General features: G+C 50.6%; 1 protein-coding gene across 2 annotated transcripts; it reads right to left on the reverse strand.

Moving 5' to 3' along the window:
- Positions 1-70: 70 nt before the first annotated feature.
- On the reverse strand, positions 71-25,842 carry ADCY4 (adenylate cyclase 4). 2 transcript variants are annotated; one of them, XM_090052680.1, is made up of 26 exons: positions 25,795-25,841; positions 24,452-25,061; positions 23,359-23,556; positions 22,989-23,150; positions 22,514-22,663; positions 22,025-22,179; positions 21,590-21,701; positions 20,853-20,980; positions 19,862-20,020; positions 18,838-18,970; positions 18,436-18,627; positions 14,535-14,578; positions 13,901-13,987; positions 13,525-13,594; positions 13,248-13,345; positions 13,040-13,124; positions 12,807-12,944; positions 12,526-12,630; positions 12,216-12,400; positions 10,183-10,267; positions 9,473-9,631; positions 2,985-3,131; positions 2,725-2,832; positions 2,346-2,460; positions 1,120-1,244; positions 71-899 (listed from the first exon to the last, which is right to left on the reverse strand). In XM_090052680.1, the coding sequence occupies exons 2-26, from the start codon at positions 24,614-24,616 to the stop codon at positions 747-749; spliced, it is 3,258 nt and encodes a 1,085-aa protein (XP_089908806.1). In that variant the 5' UTR covers positions 24,617-25,061; positions 25,795-25,841; the 3' UTR covers positions 71-746. The 2 variants fall into 2 exon arrangements, with proteins under 2 accessions (XP_089908806.1, XP_089908807.1); XM_090052681.1 differs by lacking the exon at positions 2,725-2,832 and having other exon boundaries at positions 25,795-25,842.
- Positions 25,843-25,940: the final 98 nt, after the last annotated feature.

Consider the following 25,940-nt stretch of genomic DNA (forward strand, 5'->3'; position numbering starts at 1 on the left):
GACCCTTTCAAATGCTTGAGTACTCACACCACATTTGCACAGCTTCATGCATAAAGAACACCCAAACTACTACAATATCATCATGCCTTTGCAAATGCAATTATTTCACACAGAGGTGCCTTCCTGCCTACACACATCAGCAGCCTCCACTAAGCATCTTTGGCCATTACATATACATATGTACTGGGCACCACCCATCTATCCCAGGGTTGCTGTGACAGAGAATGAGTGGTGCACATTGCAGAGTGCAGGCTAGCCTCACCGGAAGTCAGCCAGGGAAACCACCATTTCCTGCTACCATGGAGTTCATTAAATGATGAAATGCTCAATGTATCCCGGAATGCAGGAGGAGAAGTCTGACTTTGAGAAAAGGAGGGGCAGGGATTGCCCTCTTCTTGGACTCTCCCAGCTTTTGCAGAGTGTCCATCCTGCTCTTGGCCTCCATCACTGCTGCTCCAAAAAATGTTGTTTGCTCTCCCAGTTCCCAGGGCTATCATGTTACTTCAAGTCTCCAGTGAGTCCCCTCCGGAAAGTAGATATTCACCTCCCCATCTTCCCCAGCCCCTTGTTTGTCCCAAAGAAATAGTCTGAGATCAGGCCTCAGTTCATGATGCAAGTGAAACAAATGCAAAACAGTCAGTCTCCTGTGCTGTGAACACCCTGATGACAAGAAGAAAATACTGCAGTGTGATTCAGAGATCTCTACTGTGTCCATGTGTCCAGGGGAAGAAAGGCCTCAGCTCAGTTCAGCTCAGCATGGGGGCCTGTGGGCTGGATCGAGAGAGGTCAGTACAGACAAAGTAGGTACACAGCTGACCTTTACCCTTCACCTTAATGACCCCACGGAGGTAGCAGGTATAACCAAGTGTCTCCAAGGCTCTGGAGGTCTCTTCTGTGACCTACAAGAAGGAAAGAGAGAGAGAGAGACAGAGAGAGAGAGATGAAATAATTAACCCTGTAGTGAGGTTTGGGGTGTCCTTCCTGTGGCTGAGAGAGCCAAAACTGGGGGATTGCTGGAGCTGTGGGCTTACCCACAACAGTGCCCCCAGCCAGGGACCCCCAGGGCAGAAAGTTCCCCTGCTGAAGTGCCCCATACTACAAAGTCATGATTCCTCCTACCTGAATCTTGCCCAGCACCCCGGTACTCTCCATGCGGCTTGCTACATTCACTGTGTTGCCCCAAATGTCGTACTGGGGTTTCTGGGCTCCAATGACCCCTGCCACCACTGGGCCATGATTCATCCCTGAATGGTTCAAGCCAGGGGAAAGATGCAGGTGGGAATTGAGATTGGGAGAGTAAAACAGACATGCAGGGTGGAAACTTCAAAATTATCTGGCCTGGCTGCAGAGTACTGTGCAGCGATTCCCCCCACCAAAGCCTAAAATACCCCCAGCTATCTCAATGTTAAATTCCCCAAAAATCTCAGCACTGAACCCAAAATCTCAGCCCTGCAACCCCAGAATCCCAATTATACCCCAAAGCCCCAACAGCCCCATAGTTACAGTGGAATCTATTAAAATGTTACCGCATGCTCCTGAAATGTAAGCGATGTATCTCCCACATCAAAAATTGCTTGCATTGGAAAGCCACATTCCCAAATACATCCTCCCAAAATCCCCATTTGTGTCCCCTGCAACCCCCAAACAGCATCCTCCAGAACACCAATACCAAAAGAAACCCTCTTGCATATCCAGTAGCTCAGGTTCAAGCTAACAGTCAGTTGACATGTGCTTATGGCATGGACCCAAAATACAGACCTCATTTGTTGATTCAGCCCTGGCAACCAATATGCTTAGTGAAGAGGACAGGGTAGAACTGGCCATTAGTGGCCAAGAGTCATTAATGTTTGGCAGAGCCAGCCATAACCAGGCATGGTTAATAGGGAGCGGTTGGACATGGACATCTAACTTGGTGAAGAATTTGTCAGTGCATTTATGAGTCCTTTGGGATGGAGCTTAAGCAAGTAGTTTTCATTCATTACCATTCACAGTAGTCTTCACAGTAGTCTTTATTCATTACCATTACTGAGGGCCATTAGCCATGGGCTCTTGGGATGGTCAATGTTAGACGCTGGGCACTGGCAAGCATTAGCTGAGATGACTGCTGGCTATAAAGCAGCAGGCAAGACTAGTGCTGGCTTATAGGCACAGCTAACCACCCAAAGGGCCATTGTTAGCCATGGAAACACCCAGACACCACATAGGTGAACCCTGAGAACTGCCACACCCCATATGTGATGAATACTGACTATGGGGCTATAATTGGACGTTGGCTGTGGACCATGGGTCCACTGGGCAGAGTGAAGAATGAACCTTTTTGATCAGCCCAGCCAGAGTGGACTCACCCACACGAAGCTTGAAGTTGTTGAAGGAGTGTTTGTTGATGATGTCCAACTTGGCTATAAGAGCTACCGCAAACTCCACCATGATTCCCAGATGACTGTAGCTCCTTTCAGCATCCTGAAGTGTAAAACCCAACCCGCATCACATAGAGACAGAAAGCACTAATCACAACCAAGAATGTGAGCCAATGCAAATAGAAACAGCATATCACTGGAGCACATGTCCCAGCAATGAAAACAAGAATCTTCTGAGAAGCAAGAACCTGTAGATGGGGGCAGGTAGGACTTGAGGGATTTGCCAAGGAGCCGTTGCCTGACCTGAAGGGGTCCTGGAAAACTGGGGGAAATCACAGGCTGGAGGTCTGAGAAAAGGAGGAGGTACCTGCTGGTTGTCTTGGCCATAGGTGGCATTTAAGCCCGTAGCTGCCATGTAGGTGCTACCAATGGTCTTGATCTTCTCCACACCACTGAATTTTGGCTTTGAGAGCAGCTGTGGAATGGCAAATCACCAAGTCACCAGCTGGTTCTGCTTTCTCTCCCTGTCTCAGGACTGACTTTATTTTCCACAGCTTCTATCCCATCCCCTCAACCCATCTCTGCTGTGATTAGTGGAGCACATTTCCCCAAGTCCCCAAGACGGACCTCATCAAAGTCTGCAATAATTTCGTTGAGCAGACGCAGACACTCCAGCCCTTCACGGTTGACGTTGGACTCAGAGTAGAACTCCTTGAAGTCAGGGATGGAGGCAAAGAGGACGCAGACACAGTCATAAGACTGGTGGTACAAGTCCTGGTTGGGGTGGAAGATGGGGGAGAAAGAGGGAGACAAGTCACTTTCTAACCATGTTGCATACAAAACAGGAATGAAACCAGGCATGAAACATTGTAAAAGAAACTTAAGTGTATGGCCAACTGAACACAGCTGACACAGCCTTCTCTCCCATCCAGTTCTGCCCCTCAACTGCACCAGCCACCCAGTCTAAACAGCCCCTTCACTAACCAAGTTAAGCAGTCTCCTACTGCTCCTCACTAGTGGAGCAAAGCAACCCACAGTCCCGACATCCTGCTCCCAGCCTCCTCTGTCCCTCACTTGTGCTGGCACACCACACTGTGGAAGGCTCTGAGGGAGTCCCCCAAACAGGTAAGGATCCCCACTCCCTTCCTCTTCATACTCAGAGATACATCATCTTCTTTTAACTTTCCCCCCTTCCTCTGGTCCTCTGCTGCTTTCTCTGCTATCCTTGGGATAGGGAAAGCTTAAGAATAACTTCTGCCTGCTCAAGCCAGCTTGCACAGGGCCTGGGCTTAGCTGGGACAGCAACAGCCATAGTGGAAATCAGTAGTGGCTGAGATGGCCTGTTCATTGTCCTTGGGAGCAGGCGGGGAGAAGGGGTTCCACATCCCCATCAAAGCTGCTGCTGTCCCAGATGAGTTCAGCCCCCACACATCTGGGCTGGAATGGGCAGAAGCCACTCTGAAGCTTCCCTGACCCAGGACATCAGGGAAAGCAGTAGCAGCAGTCAGAGAAGGGGGAGAAGAGGAGGGGAGGGTACATGCCTTTGGGGAAGGGAAGGGGATTATCACCTGTTTTGGAGACTTTAAAAAGTCCCCAGAGATTTCTGCAGCATGGTCTAGTTCAGAAAGGGGGTGCAGCTGTGCCACTGCACCTCCTTTGGCTCTGCCTCTGGTCTGCATCCAACAAAACTATCCAACCCCAATTGCCCCTCCTCAGTCCACTCCCCTACTATGATTCCCAGCCTCCCACCATCAACTATATTATGTTAAGCCAGTCCCCTTTGTGTAAGCACACTTCTGAACCTATCCACAACCTCAGGCAAATCAAAGCTTGACATAACCCAAACCATCCCCCTCCTCAACACAACTGATGGCTCACCCCAGTCATAGGCACCACACCACAGCACCACCCCAACAGCAGCTGCTGTGGTCCAGTCACCCCCAGGATTCTGTCCCTATGAGAGCCGAGGGCCAGATTCTGTCCCACCTATTAAGGTGGAAGTGCACGTAAGTGTGATCCTATTCCCCCCTGGTCATATCCCTGAAGAAAAGTAAATATGCCTACCTTCGTGAACAACCTTCATCTTAGCTTTAAGACTAAATGACCAAAAGCATGAAGGACCCACTTCAGGGACTTGAACAGGGAAAAACAGAATCACTCTTAGGGCCTTGTTACACCTTAGGCTATGAGCCACATCAGTGTAGGTCAATGTTACTGCTAGCTTGAAGTTTGAAGCCGTCACATCCTTAGTTAGGAACCTTCTCTGACTGTCCCCACTTTCACAACTGTGACATGCCAGTAGAAGCCTGGTGAACAGAGGCAAGGCTAGGAGCTATAACTGTGAGTTGCTACTATAGGACTGGTGGGCCAGGACAGGTTTTTACCCCTGATCTATGTGTGAGGGTGTGAGTGATCCTGGGATACCTGAGGGCATCAACTTGGGCAGCATATCTATGAGTGGTCACATCTTAATAGAACAGGAGCTGGGTAGTGTGGGTCAGAGATGATCCTGCCCTGGACTGGCATAACTTTGAGCTGCATAAGGAGCATTTAAAACCACTTTAAGGTGCTGAAAATCCAAAGGTTAAAGAGCTCCAGGAGCTACCCAGAATTACCATGTAATAAGGCTCTTAGTTGCCTAAAGTCTGCTTACAGAATAAATTGTTGAAATAGGGTCCAAATATTTCCTTTGTAAGTCTGAACGATTCATAGATTGTAAGGGGCTAGAAGGGACCTCACAAGATCATCGGGTCCTGCCCCTCTGCAGTAGGGAGGAAAGACAACTGGGGTTAGGTGACCCCAGTGAGGTGACCATCCACTTTCCTATTGAAAATTTCCAGGGTAGGTGATTGCACCACCTCTGGAGGGAGTTTATTCCACAGTCTGGACACCCTAATTGTGAAGAAGTTTTTCCTAATGTTAAGCCTGAAATGGTCTTCCAGGAGTTTGTGGCCATTACTCCTGGTTTTCCCCAAGGTTGCCCTGGTGAATGGTTGTTTGCCGAGCCCTTGATGTATTCCCCTGGTATAGCAGTAAGCTGCTACCAAGTCCTCTCTCAGCTTTCTCTTTTTTAGGCTGAAGAGACCCAAGTCCCTCAGCCTTTCCTTGTATGGCTTGCCTTGCAAGTCTCTCATCATATGGGTGGCTCTCCTCTGGACTATCTCAAGGTTTTCCATGTCTTTGTAGAAGTGTGGTGCCCAGAACTGGACGCAGTACTCCAGCTACAGTCTCACCAGTGCTGAGTAAAGTGGAAGAATCACTTCCTTGGTTTTGCCTGAGACGCATCGGTTGATGCATGCCAGAGTATTGTTTGCCCTGCTGGCTACCACATTGCACTGCTGGCTCGTGTACATATTATGGCCTATTATTACCCCTAGCTCCCTTTCAGTTGTGGTGCTAGTCAGTTTGGCACCACCAAGCCTGTAAATATGTTGAGGACTGTTCATCTCCAAATGGAGCACTTTACACTTCTCAGTGTTGAACTTCCTCTGGTTCCAATCTGCCCAACTTGCCAGTCTGTCTAGGTCTGCCTGTACCTGCAGTCTATTTTCAAGTGTGACCATGCTCTCCCATAACTGGTGTCATCCATGAACTTGGCCAGTGAATGCTTCACTCCTGCATCCAAAGCATTGATAAAGATGTTGAAAAACACTGGACCAAGCATGGTCCCTTGAGGGACACCACTGGCCACTTCTCACCAGGACAAAACAGATCCCTTCATTAGAACTCTCTGAATCCTACGCTGCAGCCGGCTTCCTAGCCACTGAACTGATGAGCTGTTAAGCCCACAATCCTCCAATTTTCCTGTGAGAACATCATGGTATACCAGGTCAAAGGCCTTTTGGAAGTCTAGGTATACAATGTCAACCTCCTCTCTCTTATCTAGGTGGCGAGTTACTTGGTTGCAGAAGGAGATGAGATTGGTAAAACAAGACATGCCGGTGAAGAAGCCATGCTGCCTGTTAGGGCTGTGTGATTCTTCACTTGCTGTTTTGTTTTGATGCTGTGTTGGCAGGTTTTGAGCTCGAAACAGTAACATCGAAATGAAATGAAGGGCTTGGAAACAGCCTTGAAATGAAATGAGGCCAGTTGAAAAGTTTTGAAATGTTCTGAATTTCGAAGCCGCCAGCCAGGTGGTGGGAGGCAGGGGACAGCCAGGGCTGTGCTCCAAGCGGCTCTGCAGCCCCATGTGCAGAGCTCAGCCTGGTGGGGAAGGCAATCTTGGCTCACCTTGCTTCCCACTGCTGGGCTGCGCTCTGTGGGGCTGGCAGAGCTGCATGCAGTGCAGCACCAGCTCCATCTACCTCCCGCCACTGGGCTGCACTCTGATCAGCTCAGGCAGCCCTGTGGGACTCAGCCCAGTGGCCGGCACGGAGAGCCAGCACTGCGCTCCGCCTCCTGCCACTGGGCTGAGCACCACAGGGCTGGGAGCTGCTGGGAGCTCAGCCTGGTGGTGGGAGGCATTTCCCCTGCCAGGATCAGTTCCCCAGTGCTGGGAAGTGAGCTCGGTGGTGGGAGGCATTTCTCAGTTTCCCAGTGCTGGGAACTAAGCCTGGCGGCAGGACGCGCTTCCCCCAGCTGGGCTGAGTTCCCCAGTGCTGGGTCCCAGGCAGCAGAAGCAGCCTCCTGTCATTTGGCAGACTGCCTGTACCCCTGGGAGGGCTGCAGGGGCTCTGTCAGACTCCTCCTGGGGGTGTGGGCACCCCATCTGCCTACCGGATCACAGGACGCTGCTCTTGCTCCCCAGCTTCTGCTTGTCAGCAGCTTGAGGTACAGTTTCCTAGAACCCCTTGTACCTATCTCCTTGAAACTTGGCAGGCTTCATGCTCTCAGAGGGGGACACCATGCCTGCAATTTGCATCAGAATCAGGCATGAATGACAAAGTTATAGCCTGTTTTGTGCTTCCTCAGCATAGCCTATGGGCAAAATGTCGAAACAGAGAAACCATTTGAACCGGAACAGAACTGTGCTTTTGAAACAAAACAAAACTCAAAACGAAGTGCCGTTCCATCGAAACAGAAGTCGAAGTGGGACGCTGCTGTTTCACACAGCCCTACTGGCTGTCATTCAGAATCCTCCCTTCTGCAAACGTATTGCACGTGGACTCCTTGATGAACATTTCCAGGACTTCCCCTGGGATAGAAGTTAGGCTAATTGGCCTATAGTTGCCCGGGTCCTCTCTCTTTCCCTTCTTGAAGATGGGCACAACATTGGCCTCTTTCAGTCTTCAGGGACCTCCCCCAAGTGCCACGAGTTTTGGAAGAGTTTCGCCAGAGGTCCCACAATGACTTCAGCCAGCTTCTTCAGCACTCTTGGATGAAGTTCACCTGGTCCTGCTAACTTATGTCTAACTTTTCTAACCGATCATGCAGCAGCTCAATGTCAACAGTAGGAAGGCAGTCATTCCCACCATGCCCATTCTGAACCTTATCTCATAGGATTTTCCCCTTAGTCCGGTGAAATACTGAAGCAAAGTAGTTACTCAGGAGTTCAGTTTTCTCCTGGGTGTCTTGAGTTGTTATGGCCCCATGCTTCCATTTGTTTTCCTTCTGTTCCCTACATACCTAAAGAAGGACTTCTTGTTGTCTTTGATTTCCGTTGCTGGTTTGATTTCAGTCACTGCCTTACCTTTTCTAATCTGCTCCCTACAAGTGCGAGCTGTTGTTGTATAGTCTTCCCTGGGGACTATCCCAAGCTTTCATTATTTGTATGCTGCTATCTTGTGGACATTTCCAGTCCTGGGGACTATTTACCCATTAGGATGTGAGCCTTCCTTTGAGATGAGCTGTGGAATCTCTTTAGGCCTAACATATGAATCTTTGGTGTCATAAAAACTAACAGGAGATGATTGTGAAATTCACTCCACCAGGGCCACCACACATTTTACCCAAACTATGTACCATAATACATGGTTACAGCTTGAGGTAGCAAATGTTGAGAGGATGAGTTCTTGGAAGCTGGAAGAACTTTATTTTTTTCCTTTTTTTGTGGAAACAGAGAGCGGCAAATCCCTTAACTGGTTGAGACTGGGTGAGTCAAAGGGATGAATGGATGCATGAGGGACAGCTTCATACAGACAGAGGTTGGTGAGACTGAGGATTGTAATGAGGCCAGGCCAGAACCCTGGACTTATCTGTTCCCAGTCAAGAGAAAGGGGCAAGTCATTCCAGAAACAAGTGCCACCTGCAGCAAACCCAGACCAGTGCCCTGGTCCCCACTGGTCTGAGGCAATCAGGGCAGCCAATTGCCTGCAGTCACAGACAGCATGTCCCACCTGCTTCAGCCCTTAAAAGCCAGGCCCAGTCTGAGGTCTTTTTGTCCATACAAAGATGATTTTTATACCTTCTTGCTCTCACACAGGTGAAAGTTATAATCTTCCATATGTTTCCTTGCTGATCTTCTGGTTGACCCCTGGCTCTGTCTCCAGCTTCCAACTCTATTAAACCCCTGGCATTCTCTGATTCCGGTTCCCTACTCATTATTTTGGTTTGATCTTTGTCTCCAGCTTTTGGCTTGTGATCCCAGTTGACCCTCGACTTACCTTGTACCTGAATTCAACTTCTGACCTCATCTTGTCCTGACTTCAGCTATGGCTTCCAAATCCAGTTCCAACACTAGACCCCTCAGGACCTCAGCTCCCTGGGGAACAAGCCTAGACTACACCCATGCTATAGGTAATTAATTCCTAGGCAAGACCACTCACGGCCAGTGCATAACAAGGATGGTTCCAAAGTGTTTCCACCAACTTCAATTGTCCATTAAGCTTTGCTTGTGTATAGTAATCTAGGGCTCCTACCCACTGAAAGCTGCTGGCTTCCTGAAAAGGCTACTCTTCCTCTCTAAAAAAAACCCAACAAACACTCAAATCATTGCATCATTCTCCAAAGTCCTTTCCAAATATTGAGATTGAGAATTCAGATCTGTGGGGTTCATCCATTGAGAAAGCAAGTCCAAGGGCACTGAACCCATAAAAAAGGCACATCAACAAAAGAAACTGTGTTGGCAGTATATGCACCACAACAGTCTCCTCCTGTACTGCTGACATTGGGCAAAGGCCTGAAGCATGTTGCCACCAGGTGGCAGTCAAATCCTCCACTTAAAGGGGTGGGCTCACCTCATTACGGCGATTTTGGCCAATGAACTGCTGGGCCACATCAGCTGGGAGAACATTCTCCAGTAGGACACGGTTGAGGTTTTCCATGGTCTCAATTTCCTCACGCTCCTTCTTAAACTTCTTCTTCCAGAGGAAGTCAAGGCGGCAGTAATACTCATTCTGAGAGAGACAGAATGAGTCTCTCTGACTTTGGATCCTCCATGGTCATAGAGAGTGTTTTCTCCCAGGAGGACATCCCTGCATTCCCAAAACCCAGGCTGGGACAGGGTAGGGAACCCAGGTACCTGAGACAACAACCCATGGGAATCTCACAGCATTCCTGGTCTTGATGGGAGACACCAGGATGGAGCATGGGACCCGGTGCTCTGAGTTTCCCCCACTGGGGCTCTGCAGCTCCTAATCCCATAGGAAAAGACAGAGTGGGGTATGGGACTCAGGCACCTGGGACAACACCCCAAAGGGTCCCTATAGCTCCCAGTCCCTCAGCTGGGTAGACCAGGATAGAGAATGGGACCTTGGTGTTAAAAATGGCATGACTAGCTTTCCCTCCAGCTCCCAGCCCTCTGAGAAGAAGCCAGGCATCCAGAATGACACCCCAGTAGAGACCCACAGAGCTCCCAGTCTTTGTTTGATGGGGAGAAAGGAGTAGATCTCAGACATCTATGGATGTCATAAAGGGGAGTCATCTGTAAGGGGCCTTAAAGACTTACTTGTCTAGCCAGGGCCAGCAGGGTGAAGAAGAAGACAAAGAAGGAGATAGCTCCCATCAGCTTGGGTTCCTTCAGGACCCCTGGCCTGTGGGGAAGAAGAAAGGGTTTAAAGACAGGCCAGGTGGATGACTAAAGGACTGGATTAAAAACAGGCATCATCACGAGAGGCCCCCAGGAGATTAACTCATTTAATGTATGAAGGAGAGCATTTAGAGACCAGAACTTGCTCTGCTTGTACCTCCATATGGAACAAACGTTGGAGAACAGCCCCTTCCCTCTTGCAGACAGACACTGAATAAGCCTCAAGGCATGGACTGAAGGCATATGTACATCAGTGTTATCAGCAGGTGACACAAAGTAATTTCACTCAGCCCAGAGAGGAATTGCCTCTGAAGGAATCAGAGGTAAAACTCCAGGACTGTGATACAACAGTATATCATCTGCCCATATCTGTTTTGGGGTAGACATTAGGGGTGTGCAAAGCAGGTCCTATTCAATTTGGATTTGGATTTGGATTTGGCCCAAATCAGGGACAGTGATTCCATTTATTGATTCGGCTCGCTGTCCCTGATTCAATTTGGCTAAATCCGAATCTGAAGATTCGATGCTGATTCAGAGAATCAGCAATTCAGACATAGGCAAAGCTCTAAATGTTTTTTCTACATACCTCGAAGTACCAGCATGGCTTGTGAGTGCTGTGATGCTGGGGCGGATGGAGCATCCCACAAGAGCGCGGTGGGGCCCTCCACATGTTTGGCAGCAAAACCAGAAGTGGACCAGAAGTACTTCTGGTCCACTTCCGGGTCTGCCGGGGAGCAATTGGCCACGAGGGGACCCCAGGTGCACCCCTAGACCCAAGAGGCACCAGTCACTGAGTTGGAGGGTGCAAGGGGGGCCCCACGTGCAGTCGCCAGCAGACCTGGAAGTGGGCTGGAAGCGCTTCTGGTCCACATCTGTGTCTGCTCCCAAGTGCTCTGGGGAGCCCCCCATGCTTCTGTGGGATGCTCCATGCACCCCAGCATCAGAGCACTCATGAGCCTCCTGCTACCTAGAGGTATGTAGAAAAAACATTTAAAGGTGTCTCTATGTCCAAATCACCAGTTCTTTCCTAATTAATTTGAAAGGTTCCGATTCAATTTGAAGAGATTAAAGAGTCCTCCGATTTGATTCGGATTCAGAGATTTGGCCACCAAATCAGACTGAATCTCTGTCAAATCAAATCAGGGACTGAAGCTGTGCACAGCCCTAGTAGATTCAGGGCTCAAGGCTCAAGGCTATCAGGCTACTCCCTGCTCTCCTGACAGCTGGTGGCAAGGCACTGTAATACTTGCCTACTGTGTCAGTTACCCCTGGGTAGCTGCTACTCATCTATCTGCTTTTGATCCTGAGCACATTTATATTGGTATAAAACAGAAATATAAACTACACCTATGGATGTCCCATGACTGGAAATTAGACAAATGCGGGGAAGAAATAAGACACCATTTTTAAATTGTTTTTATAGTGGGATTAATTGGCTACTGGAACAACTTCACAGGGGCTGTGGTGGATTCTCTGTCCCTGGTGATTTTTATATCAGAATTGGATGTGTTTCCCCCTCCGTCTTCCCTCAAGAAGATCTGCTTTAGTTCTAAGAGGATTTATGATCATAATGGGCCACTCATGGCCTTATCATTTATGGCTCAATGGAGAGACACAAAAGTCCAATTCAGAATTTCCAATCTTAAGCAGGGCCCCAATAAATCATAGTTTTGATGCAAGACCTCTGAGTCCTGCTCAGAAGATGCCTTTACACTCGATGATGACTCCAATGTCCTAGTTCAATACATGGATGTGCTGGAAAGGGGGCTCAGCAGGGAATGGTGTTCAGTGTGGAGTACTGCATGATAGGGAGTAGGATGGGGAAGATCAATGGAGACAGTGTGTTCCAAGAAGGGGACCAGTAGGGGACAGTCTCCTTTTCACACTCCATGATGCTCTTGATTGCACCAGTTAGGGAGTACCTTGGATGAAGGCCCTACCCTGCTAGCTACCTGAGTGCTGTCTGGTCGGCGTAGAGGTGAGCAATGTAGCAGTCAGACAGCCAGCCATGGGTCCGGAGGAAGAGGGCACTGTAGACCACTAGACACAGCAGAAGCATCAAGAGCTTGAGTTCAAAGTTCATGTGGAGGAAGAGGGAACAGGAGAGGAAGCCCAAAATGCAGCAGTAAATAGAGTACTGGAAGAGATGGGGGTGGGGCATAAAAGATATAGGGGAAGTGAGAAAAGGGGACAAAGTGTTAATGACCTTCCCAAATCAAGATGCAAGAGCATAGAGCCCCACCCACTGCAAGTACAGCTTACCGGGATGCTGAACAGGGAGTCATTGGATCCATGCCCTTGACAAGTGCTGAGTGGTAACGTGCAGTTGGGGGACTGAGGAGGACACCAGGGAATGGGCAAAAAGAACTGCACAGAAGAAAAGGAGGGTAAGCAGAAGCTGGGGAAGTGATGGTGCCCAGAAGTCCTGGATACAAGCTCTCATTAAATTCCACTCCCCTTCCAGAGTTGGGAGGAGTCCTGCCTGCCAGTGCCCACAACTCAGCCACCAGTCTGGACCCCCACCTTCCACTCTGGTAACTCACCAAGTTGAGTACAGCCATAGTGAGGACAACCAGGATGGTGGTGATGCCAAGGGTGATGCGGAGCCAGGGCTGGGTGCAGACCGCAGTGGAAATAGAGGGCACCCAGTATAGCAGCTTTGGGCCTTTCAGGAAGCACCTCTGAAAGGAAAGGTTGGGAGGGTAGTGTTAGGGTGTTTCTGATGTGAGCAGTGCTCCCAGCCAGACGACACCAAGGACCTGCCCAGCTCACTTACTGCCAGGTTTCCAGCGAAACAAGTGAGGAGGAGGAGAAGGAAGAGGAAGAAGGAGATTCCATAGGAGATGCCCAGAGCTGGGGTCCTAGAGAACAGTGAGAGATAAACAAGAAGTACAGGGGCAGCAGCCTGGGGCTGCAGTTTGGGAGTGAGGGGCACTGGCAGGGTGGGCATGGAAGAGGGGATCCTCACTCTCCCCTGTCCTCACTTGTAGGCCACAAGCATCTGGATGAGGAAGTTGGAGAGGAAGACGAGGAAGGTGCAGGCTGTGTAATACTTGAAGGCAGGCAAGGCAGAGAGTCGATACTGCAGTGGGGAGAGACCAACAGGGTTTCAGTGAGTGACTCTGATCCCCGGGGGCTCACCTGATTATCCAGAGAGATTAGGATCCCTCAACTCCCAACCCTGCTTACACCCAGCACCTGGGAGACCAGGGGATGTGAGCTCCTACCCATTAGTGTCCCTTCCCTACCTAACCTCCTCACCTCCTTCTCAATGGATTTTTCCTTGAAGTACAGGGTGATGTGGTTAAAATCCTCTGACTTCTTCCACTGCCTGGAAGAGGGGGACACAGGAGGAGATGGGGGTGGGGTGGAGTCCCTCTGTGATGACGTTCCTCTTCTGTTCACCTATTCCCTACTGCCCTCCCCTCCCCTTCTCCTACTGACTCACTTTGCTTCCCCTCAAACCGCACTCTCCCTCACCAGCTTTAGTCCCTTCCAGGCTGCTGTCTTACCTCCGCCCCCACCCTTCCTTCCCCACAGCATCTCCTCTTCTTCCACTTCCACCTGTAGCTACCTCCCATAACCAGTCCAACCCCACCACTCCCCACACCCCCCTCTCCCACCAGACAACCCCTACTTGGGTGAGTTGAGCTGTTCAATCAGCTGGAAGAACTTTTCATCCACTCGGGCAAGCTCCTCCTCAGGCCCCTTTGGGGAGCAAACCCTGCAATCAGAGCAAGCTTGAGTCAGGGCAGAGAGAGCCAGACAGGAAGGGAAAAGGCAAACCTCTACCCCCCAGGTCCTGGGGCAAGGACAAAGATGGTGTACTCTGATACTGTTACATGGGCAAGGACCCGTGAATGCCCCCTAGAATCAGTTCTCCCTGAAACTGATCCCCTCGCCCTGGAATCCATCTCTCCAGCCCCCCAAGTCACTCAAATGCTGCACAAAACCTCACACCTCCCCCAAAATACCCAAGCCCTTCATTCATATACTGATGTCCCTAAATGCTCCATGCCCCCTCAGCCCCATCTAAATGTCTCTGATGCTCCCTAAAAATCATGCTGCCACAGTCATCCCAGTTTTTACACCCTTAGATCGCACGCCCACCCCCTCAGGCCCAGTGAAGGGTGTTGGTCTATGTTTTGGGGGTATATTGACCTACAGAATAGAGAATTTGGGATCCCAAAAAAGGTGTTAACTCCCCACAGGCTTTCCCATATATACCCTCCAAATGTACAAGGGCAGGAAGAGAAAGAGGTGCTCCATACCGCTCAAGGGTCCTTGACTGGTTCAGAGACCCCAGGGAGATTTCCTGTGGAGAGAAAAAGGGTGTTAGGCATTTTGTGGGTGCTGCAGTGTCACCCTTAATAATTTCCAGCACTACAGAAGAGCACTCTGTTTTGGACAGAAATGAGGATGGGCTTTGGCATGCTGCTGCCTCCTGCTGCCATGTGTAGGAATGACCTCACATCACTGTATATGGGGAGACAGTGAGGGTAATGGTATTATCATAGAATCATAGAAAAGTAGGGCTGTAAGGGACCTCTGGAGGTATCTAATCCAACCTGTTGCTCAAGGCAGGATCATTCCTATCAAAATCATCACATATGACTCTGAAAACTACACAGTCAACCCTGCTGCAAAACTACAAACATATTGCCCAGAGACACCAAACACCTAACATGCCACAGGTAAAGCAGGGGGACATGCATTGACAGTGTCCTGCCACTGCAAGGATTGTTAAAATGACCTAGAGAGATTCAAAAAAGAGAGCCATGCCCCTTCTCCCCTCCATCCCCTACTGTGCAGGAAGGCAACCTCCCCTTTCCACCCCCCACCTCTCCCACCACACTTCATACTAATCTGACCATGGAGGTCACGTAACGATTGATCTGATCTCATTGATCTGATCTCTGCAAGACATAGAAGATGGTGCAGGAGGATGTGGGTGAGGTTTTTCCTTGTTGCAGGAAAGGCAATACCTCAATAGTTCCTGCACACAGATCTCCTTTCCTGAAGATAGTCATGATGCTGCCATTCCTCAGATCCCCAGTGCAGCAAGGTACTTGGCTGTTCCTGCTTCTTCAAGGGAGCAAGCAGACTGAGAGGCTGCTTGCAGGTCACAAAGGGGAGCTAATAAGAGACTCACCTGACAGGTACAGGGTTCAGGCTTCAGCTATATAATCCCAGAGCCTGCATCAGTCAGGTAGTCTTGCCCTGGTAGCTATGGAGTGAGGAGTTCCTGAGAGCAGAGCAGCAGGACTCCTGAGTTGATGGTGGCTCTGAATGAGAAACTGCAATGAAGGGAACAAGGGGAGGTACTGGGGGCAGAGAAGTGCTTGGTGATACTGGCATGTGGCCCTGCTTTATCTTAGGCCTAGAGAAGACTTGAGTACCTGACAGAGAGGCAGGTGTTTATTATTAAGTTGTAGCAGTTTAGTCTGGAGCCCTGCAAGAGCAGGCAAGGCTTACTTAGAGGGCCTGTAGCCCAAACAGAGGCTGAATGGGATCCAGCTGGGACCCACAGACCTGAGGCCTGGAAAGGGCTGGGAATGTAATCGGAGGATGGAGGGACACAAGCAGAGTGGAGAGAGAGTGAGACCTAAGAAGATCCAAAGACAGGGAGAGTCCCTGAGTGTGGGACCTGGAGGTTCAGGAGCTAGGGACTGACAGACAGTTGGACCAGAGGGCCCAAGGGCCCAGGGACACGGTGAGGGCTAGATGAGGGTCCACAAGTCTGAGAAGGGCTGTGAGACAGACTGGGGATCTGGGAGCCCAGAGAAAGGGGCTGCATGTGAAAATAGGGATCCAGGAGCCCAGAGAGAGGGGCTGTGAGCTGGAGCAGGGATCTGGGAGCCCTGAGAGGGCTGAACGTGGGACCATAGGGGACTGAGAGCCAAAAGAGGCCAAGTGTGTGAACTGAACATCATAGTGATAACACCTGCAAGGCTTGGGGTATGGTGTAGGGGAGGAATGGAGCCACACAATTTGCCCTTAAGGCTACAGGTGTCCTACAGGGGCATAGTCAGGCTTAGAGGGACCTATCAGGCCTGAGGGCTGGCTTGAGACTAGTGTAGTCAAGGAGAGAACCAGTGAGGAATTGTTAGGATTAAGACTCACTCTAAGGCCTGTGGGCAGCCTCCCTTAATCAACCTTTAATAATAAGAACAAGGCGTGGTGGGTAAGCAATCTACAGAGAGCAACATTAGAGTCCGAGCCAGGCAGGAGCTGTAGGGCCACCAGGGACCACAAGCCGGTCACACCCAGGAGTCTCCTCATTGTTCCAATTTTGAAGAATAAATCTGTGGAGTTGCAATTCTAGTTCCTTGATACCAGCCTTTAAGAATTCTCCAAGTACATTATCCAGTCCAGTAGCCTTCTTGTTCTTGGTTTCCTTGATGGCATGCCAGACTTCTTCTAGGATAGGAGGATTGGTGAAGGATCCCCTTCTGGGATGTCAGGGGACAAACTCAGTGGTAGCATCTGTCACAACTGACTCATGATTCAGGAAGACCTTGAAGTGCTCTTTCCATCTAGCTTGAGTAAGTCATTGTCTTTGAGGAGCATCAAACCATCCTGGGACTGCAGGAAGGTGGAACCATGGTAGCTTGGACTGTAGATGGCTTTCATTACCCGGAAGAAACTATTCATGTTGTGCTTGTTAGTGTAGAGCTGAATCTCCTTGGCTTCATCCTGACAGCGCTAGCTTTTGATTTCCCGGATCCCACTTTGAGCTTTGCCTTTGAGGACCCGATATGTCTCCTCCTTCTGCTGAGAATGATGTGTTATTTTACCAAGCAAAATGAGTCCTTCTCTTTCAGTCGAGGAAGGCTTAGATTTCATTGAAGCAGTCTTGGGATTTGCAGATTATATAGCCAATGGATTTAGCACAAGCTATGTGGATGGAAGTTTTAAACCCCATCCAAAGCTCTTTAACATTACTTTCCGTTTTAGACAGGACAGCGAGCTTTTTATAAAGACACTGTTAGAAAGCCTTACAGACCTTTGGAACAGATGTGATGTTAAAAGTCCTTCACATTGCCTTTGGATGTTATTTTGTGTTTTGGAGCAAACCAGATGTTTATAATGGATCTGCCACGAAGACGATCTGTCCAGAAGTCACTGGCTCCTCACATGGCTCGAGTGATACGGACATCCATCCTGTTATAGGTGCTAACCATAATACAGTTGAGGAGATGCCAGTGCTTAGAATGAGCCAGTCCTCAGGTAGTCTTATACTTGTCACTCTGTCTGATGATGGTGTTCATAATGACAAGCCATGCTTGGTGCATTTGATCTGGGGGGGGGGAGGGGCAGGGATGCTGCTGAAATTAGGTTTTCCTACACCTTCCTTTTCAATGGTGCCACTCCAGGGGTCTAGGTTACACCCATCTCTGGCACTGAAATTACTGAGGAGTATGATTTTGTCCTCCTTCGGAGTATTAATCGGAAGACAGTCAAGATTGGAGTAGAATTGTTCTCTGATATCAGTGTTAGCACTGAGCATCAGGACATACACACTGATTATAATGGCATACTGATTGTTGCTGAGCTGAAGATGGAGGGTCATAAGATGCTCATTTATGCCCACAGGGAGCTCCATAAGTGGACTAACAAGCTGATTCCTCAGGATGCTGGCTGTCAGCATGCTTGTCCTGGGCTGGATTCCTCTTCCAGAAGAAGGTGTAACCACCACCCTGTTCCCTCAACTGGCCCTCATCTGGTCATCTTATCTCACTCAGAACTGCAATGATGTTGTATATCACTAGTTCCCTGGAGACCATAACAATTCTGCTTTCCAGTCATTCATTGTCTTGATTACCCAGCAAAACAGAAACATACCATGTTATGAAAATCATTGTTGTCTTATGATGTTTTCGACTTCAGAGACAGTGAACCTGCTGGACATGGCTACCCAGTGAAGAGCTGATAAGACAGCCTAGGTTCAGTACACCTTTTTTAGCCCCCTCCCCATGTAGGGTGATGCCAATAAGAGGAGTTATGCTGAAGAAAGGTTGACTGAGGAGTCAGTAGGGGATGCTGTTGTGCAGGGAGCAGGCAGTAGTCTTAGCTCGGGGTGCTGTGCTGCAGAGGGCAGAGCAGAGGCTAGGATGGGGGTTACATTAGGGTTAGGGTTAAAGCTCTCTAGAGCTCCCCTATTATGCTCACCGAGTGGTTGCTCCTGGCAAAGCCCCGCTCCTCAGCTGGGATGACATCAAGGTGCTTGAGATTGGCAAAGGGCTTGGCAGCTCCCCAGGACTCCAGGTAACGGGTCATGCGGACTGATGGGCTCATCTTGAGGCCCTCCCCAGGCACAGGAGAGAGAGTGTCGTCTCCTCCTTCCTCTTCCTCTTCCTCTGCCTGCCTCCACCAAGAATGACCAGTCACTCACAGGTGTGTGCTTTTCCCTGCCCCGTCCCCCTCCTGAGCCAGCCCTTGCCCCTAGCTTGGGACCAAAATGAGGCCAAAGCCCCCTGGAGGGGAAAGGCTCAGCTTCTCAGTGATCTGCTCCCCAGCACCCATAACCCTTTGCATGCTGAGTCTTGCATGAGGTCCAGAGTGGGGGCTCACCCAGGGGTCGATGACCAGGTAGGTCTTCACTTTGTTCTCCTTAAGGTAAGCATCACGTTGCCAGTGACAGACTTCCTCCACAGCATAGACTCCTCCCAGGTGGGACAAAGTGGCCTTGGTTATATGCACCCTCCTGTGGGGTGAGTGAAAGATGGCATAGTTCTTGATTGCACCAGGAGGGCTCAGCTCTGAAGGCATGCAGTTGCTCCATCGATCAAAAAGGGCAGCAACTGTCACCAAGCCAGACAAGGGCTTTTTCGCCAAGAGTGAGTAACAGCAGACCCACATCTCCCCCCTCCCTTTTTGCATCCATAGAAGTACACACAACTCTTCCATATACCAGTACACATACACATGCAGAGTTACTCTCTGCACCAGTGGAAGACAATATTACACACCCATCCACATAAAACTCTTCCATCTATCAGTAGATATGGACACACCTGATTCCTTTCTGCACCAATAGAAGGTAGCCAGCATTACACACACACACACACACACACACACACACACACACACACACACACTGTACCAGTAGGAAACTCCATTCAACCCATCTAAGGGTACACACAGCTGAATATCAGTTCTTCCATTCACCAGCAGGGAGAAGCATTGTGCACATGCTCAACACATCCTCCCCAAGACACATGCCATAAAAGCCACAGTTCCTCCTGGTACCACTGGTGGGTAATGGTGGACACATACATGAACACAGACACATGCACAGATACACTGTTCATCCAGTCACGAGGAGGCAGGGACTGCACTCTGAGCATATGTACACTGCTCCTCACCCCACAGTTCACATACCCAAAGATATACTGGTATGGCATGCACCAGTGGAGGACATACACACAAACGCACACACGCTCACACACAACTACGCAGTCCCTCTATACATCAGTCAAGGGCAGTATTCTTTCAAGACTACTTCCCCTCTCCCACCCCTCCATACACACACTCTGAAGACCACCAGCGGGGGGTAGCAAAGTCATTCCATTCCAGCCTCCCCTTTGGCCCTTACCCTGGTACTCCTCCAGCCTCCATGTGATTGGCCAGGGTCACATCGTGGGACCAGACATCATACTGCCACTTCTGAAGCCCGATCACCCCACACAGCACATTTCCGGAGTGCACCCCAACCCGCATGTTGATGTCCACCCCGGTGGCATCCCGGAGCTTCCTGGGGAGACAATAATGAGGTTAGAGCAGCATTCCCAAAGCTCACAGTCCCCACAGAGCCCCTTGCTTCCCTGAGCCAAATGGTTATCCCATGTGCCTGCAACCCACCCACCATGCCCCAGTGCCTGCAGTTACCCTCTAGTATATAAGAGCTACCCTGGGGAAATCTGTCTCTGTTTCACTCAGTAGTAAGATGCCCTTGTTTAATTCTCATTCTTGGTGAGAGTGGGGACAGAGACTGTCCCCGCTACTTGTTCATTTCCGTCTCCTCATGGCAGGGGGCACAGGCAGATGAAACCGGCTCCCACACCCCCTAGTAATGGGGCAAGGTAATAGTTACCCATTGTGTGAGCTACCCCAGGATGGGAGCACTTTTTTCCATTCCTAATTTAAATAAATATGCAAATGGTAACAAATGAAGTGAAACTGGGCATTAACCATTTCATTAGGTTGGTTAAAACATCTTGCTATAGCTCCATGGGGCTGAGTTCAAGCCCCAGTTAAGGATCATGTCAAAGGTCACCTGTAATCAACCCAGTTGGTCATGGACACTTGGTCATTCTGGTTGGGGGAGACAAATTGGTACCAATGAAACTGCATCCATACAAGAGGTTGTAGACATGGGTGGACTGTCCCCCTGATAGTTCTATGAGATGGTAGGCTCAATGTGTTCACCCTTTGATGACTAGAGAGTTTGGGAAGTGAAGTCCAAAAAAGCTACTGAGAAAGAACAGGGCCTCTGTGGGGCCCCAGAAGGCCATCCCAAGGCCTGATTGCTTTGGTGGTACCTAAAGGAGGGGGCAGATTCCCTAAAGGAAGCACTCCACACTCACTTGATAGCCCGACACATGTCCAGGCCCATCTTGACACAGTTACGGGCATGGTTGGGCAGTGAAACAGGGAGCCCGGAGACACAGTAGTAGCAGTCACCCAGGATCTTGATGCGCATGCACTCATTGTCCTGCACAGGGGTAGAAGGGAAGGAAGACTTGTGGATGGCAGGGTGACCATGAAGAAATCTCCTGACACAGTCATGGGAAAGGGGGAGAGCACCGTGGTAGGGGAGGTACTTTCACTAGAGATTGGGCATAGGGATTGTCCAAGGCATAAGCTATCTTTTTGCCTGGACTATCCCCCAACCTCACTTTTCCCACAAACCAATTCTGATCCCTCCTCCAAGTTGTCAAGGAAGATGGACTCAAAGCTGGAGGAGACTGCAGAGATGGGACACCAGGGCAATGAAGGGAAGAGAGTGCCCATCTCACCAAAGAAGACTAGAGGAACTTGGCTAATCTAACTTGGCAAAATGAATAGGCTGGATGTCTGTAAATATACTGGGGAGATAAATACTGGGGAGGGAGAACAGCAGCTGGAGATGAAGGACAATGAAGGCACAAACACAAATGGAAAGGAACAAGACAGGGATTAAGTACAGCTGGGATTTAGAAGAAGCTTTCTACCTACTGCAAGGGGCTAGGGCATATGGTCCCAGGGGAGTTGCAGGGGGAGGGTTTCAGGTCCAGGGGAGCCCCCCCAGAAGGAGGTAGGGGAAGACGACCTGCTTTCTCACCTTGGCAATCTGGTCAAATTTGCCAAAGAGCTCATTCAGCATCAGCACCAGCTCCTTGGGGGACAGCTCACTGGCCAGGCGAGTGAATCCCACAATGTCAGCATAGAGGATACTAGTGGGGTACAAGGAAGAGTGTGAAGGGCCTGGGAAGGTGGAAGGGGAGTGGGGAGGTCCTCCCTCCTCCTTGCCTGACTTCTCCCCAAACCCATGTCTCCAAGTGCCCAATCCGCTTCTTCACTCCAGTCCCACCTCATAACCCTCCCATACCCCAATCCAGCTCCCTTTTCCCTCTCCCATTTGTTTCTTGCCTTTCCTGTCCTTCGCTTCAGAACCTTTCCTTGCATCACTGCCCTGTCTACATGCCCCTCCCTTCCCTGTCCTTTCCCTCTTCTCTTCTCTCCTCCATCTGTGGGACCTGTGTGGGGGTGCCGGTACCTGACGTTCTTGTGGTGTTTGACATAGAGGCTGTGGAAGTTGTTAGCACACTCATGTCTCCGTGGCACCTGCCCCCCATCTCGGAGGCGCTCGATGATTTCAGCCTTCATCTCCATGGCGATGTAGGCAGGCAGGATTGAGAGAAGGAGATGGTCCTGGAGGAGACACAGAAAGGGAGTGATAGGTGCCAGAGATGGATGGATGGGTGGGTGGGTGTTTGGGTGAATGAGTGGATGCAGGTAGCTGTTTTTGAAGCAATGGATGGGTTGTAGGTATTTGTGAATGGAAAAAAGAGAAGCTAGAAGGGTATGTCAAGAATCTACGTGGATGGATGGATTAATGGATGGATGGTGAGACGTATATAGAAAATCAGTGAGTGGCAGGAAAATCACTGAGTGACCAGAAAGACATCTGGGCAGACAGGGGTATGTAGCGATGACACAGGCAGGCAAATGGGGGCCCTCATTGATCAGCCCTCTTCCTTTTCACCTGGTGCCGCTTCTCAGACTCCAGCTTGACCCGGGACTGGATGAGGTTGAAGGTCTCGTGGAAGGTCTCCCGCAGGGCTACCTCCATCAGGTGCTTGTGATAGGCTCCCACCACATTCCCACACAGGAAGATCACCGCATTGGCCAGGAGCTGGGGGGCAGGGTAAGCAGGGACAGTGAGAAAGGGTGGGAAGTGGGGAAAGGGAACTGGAGGGATTGAGAATATATGGGGCATCTGTGGGGAAAAAGACAAAATGGGAATGCACAGAGGGACCCTGAAGCAAGGATGGGGGACAAGGGAAGCATCAATAGGAGATGAAATGAAGCTGGTATTAGGGGGTGCAGGCAGAACAACAGAGGGGAGTCAGCTGAAGGGTGACAGACAAGGGGCTACTAGAAACCCCATGCCCCTGGGGAAAGGCCGCAACAGGGAGGCTGGGACAAGAAGAGCTTCAGAGGGGAGGAGGAAGACTCACCTGCAGGGCCAGCTCCATTCCCCAGCCCTGCCTGGCCGACAGGTAGGCTCCCACAATGAGGAGGTGGGAGAGAGAAGAGGCCAAACCAGCACCCACTGCTTCCCGCATGCCGATGGGCAGCATGGTGTAGACAATAAAAACAATGAAAAGGAAGAAGGCGACCTGGAGGAGAGGCAAGTTGGGGTGGGACCCTGTTACTATTATACCAGTAAAACAACCTTTCTGGTTTACATCATCACAGGGCACTATTCCCCTATAGAGGTACCCACCTCATGGGTCACCCTCTGCTGTGCCCAACACCCTGCTTCTCATCCTCTGCTACCCCCTAATGCCCACCACACAGAACAGCTTCCCCCTCCCTTGTTCTCACCTGGTCCCAGGCACTAACCACACCACCTGTAAACACGAAGACATGGCCCATGGCAAGGAGTCCAGCCCAGATGACAGCAGAAAAGACCCGGGTGCATCTCTGGAAGATGCTCTCAATGCAGGCGAGGATAAGGACAAGAGAAAATGCGGCCAGGGCCACAAACAAGGTGATGAAAAAGCTTAGGTCAGAGGTGAGATCCTGTAAAATACACATGAAGTCATATGGACTGCAGGACTCTGCTACAGGCCCAGGGTGGGAGGAAGTAGGGGTCACTGTGCTGCAGGGAGATGTTCTTCTTTCCCCAAGTCCCTGGGGTCTCTACGGGGCTGTAATGGGGCAGTTCATGTATTATACCACTAGGTGGCAGTGAATGATGGATGAGATGTCCTGTTCTGGTCCTCAGGTCCCATCCAGTCCTCCCCCCACCCCCCTCTTGTCTGTTAACCCTTTGAGGAACAGAAAGCAATTTCGGAGGTCTTGGTCTGCAGGAAGAGAGTCCTGGCTGCCAGGGTCTGTTTTTAGCCCATATGGCTTCCCTTCCAGCAGGCCACCTCTCCCCACTCCCCCCCACCCCACATCCAGGGGGCTATTCCCACACCATGCAAGGGGTGGAGTGGAGAAACTGAATGGGAAGGGGCTGTAATGACCTAGTCTGGCTGGGATGATCTAGTTGGGCCTGGTCCTGCTTTGAGCAAGGGGTTGGACTAGATGACCTCTTGCGGTCCCTTCCAACCCTCATTTTCTATGATTCTATGGAGGGGTAGATGAGAGCAAGAGGTGGTGACAGGAGATGAGATGGGGTGTGAGGAGGGTTTATGGGTAGTACTGGCAAGCATGGCATGGGCTTAGGTAGCAGGTGCGAGTAGCAAGAGTGATGTGCAGATGTGTATGGGGCTGTGGCAAAAGTACAGGAAGCCTATGGGAGATGGGTTATGGGGGATGGATTTGGTCTGGAGTTTCTGCCGGGAGTGGGTGGGGGTTAGGAACTACAGAGGGCAGTAGGGGAAGGGCTTGGGGATGGGTCAGGGACTGTAAGGAGCCCTCCAACCCCTGGCACCAGCTCTATCTATGTCCCATCTCCCCTGGGCCTCACCCTTCCAGTGGCGATGGCGGTGGCAGCAAGTGCCAGGCAGGTGCTGAGCACGAGGAGCAGCAGCAGCAGCAGCAGTGGGTAGAGCTGGCTCAGGCTGTAGTAGCTCTCGTAGGACAGCTCCTGGCGTGGGGGCTCGCTGGCTGGGGGGCGCTGGCGACAGGGCATTGTGCCCCCCAGGGATGTCCCCCCTCTCTGCTCTCTGGGGAACCCCCTGCCCTCCCACCCCTGCCTTCCTCTTTCCTTGTTGGGCACCTTGAGATGCCCTTCCCTCACTCCAAGATTCCCTTTCGCACCTCACCCTGGAGACCCGCCCCCCTCTGCCCTTTTCACAGTGCACCCTGCTCCCTACCAACTCCTTGATCCTTCACTCCTCAGCACCCCCACCCTCCTCCCATGCCCCTCAGAGTCCCCAAGGGCCTCCCAAGGCTCTCCAGCCACTGGCCAGCAAGTAGTTGTCCTCCCCTGCCCCAGTGCCCTCTAACCCCACCCTTAAGGGGGCTCTCCCTGTCCCTGGGGTTCCCCAGCTTTCAGTTCTGGGATCCTGCTCTCAGGGGGCACTGTGCCCCGCGCCTTCCTTCATCAGCCCCATTATGATGAGAGGGTTGAATAGCTAAGGAAGAAGAAGAAAGGGTTAATGTAAGTTAATGTGGGCCTGAAGATGCAACAGGGTTCATGCTCCTCACTCACCACCCCACACTCTCCCAGTCCAAAGCAGGCTTCCCATTCCTGGGAGCTCTTTTGATAGAAATAGATAGATAGATAGATAGATAGATACATACATACATACATACATACATACATACAAACATACATACATACATACATACATACATAGAGAGGGAGAGAGAGAGAGATAATAGGGGTGGATGGATGTAAAAATAAGTAATTGCATTCCACTCTTATCTATTCATCCCCCAGAACCATCCACCCATGTGCCTGTCTATCCAATCATCCCTACATGCCCCATTCATCCATCTAGCTAGCTATCTATTTCATCCATCCTTTGCTAGAGATCTCTTTATATATGCCACACACGCTTGCCTGTCTGGTCTGTTTGTCCCATCCATGCCTGGAATGCCCTATCTCGCCCACTAGCACGTGGCCCAGGTCCTGCTCCACTCCATTCCCCCCACCCACCACATATCCCTTAGCCCCATCTATGCCAGGGGCTGCAATCTTTTCCCACCCATGAGTGATGCCCAGGTACCCTGGTGATGGGTCTGGATCTCCTGAGGGTGGGTTAGAGAGGGTCCAGGGGATCAAAAGAGCTGTACCCCAATGCCCCATAGCTGCCTGCCCCCCCTTCCCAAAGCTCCCCCACCCCCTAGAATATCTCCCCTCACCTAGATGGTCCCAGATGGGGAATACTGGAGGGTGTTGATCATCCAGCCTGGGCTGCACTGCACAGGATTTCTGGCAGGAGCTGCCAGGAGTCTCTTCCACACCCGCTTCCCTAGCCCAGCCCTGCGGGCTCCTATCCCACAGCCTT

The sequence above is a fragment of the Crocodylus siamensis genome, chromosome 6, assembly GCF_052110815.1.
Source record: "Crocodylus siamensis isolate JL-2025a chromosome 6, ASM5211081v1, whole genome shotgun sequence".
In the NCBI taxonomy this organism is placed as follows: domain Eukaryota; kingdom Metazoa; phylum Chordata; order Crocodylia; family Crocodylidae; genus Crocodylus; species Crocodylus siamensis.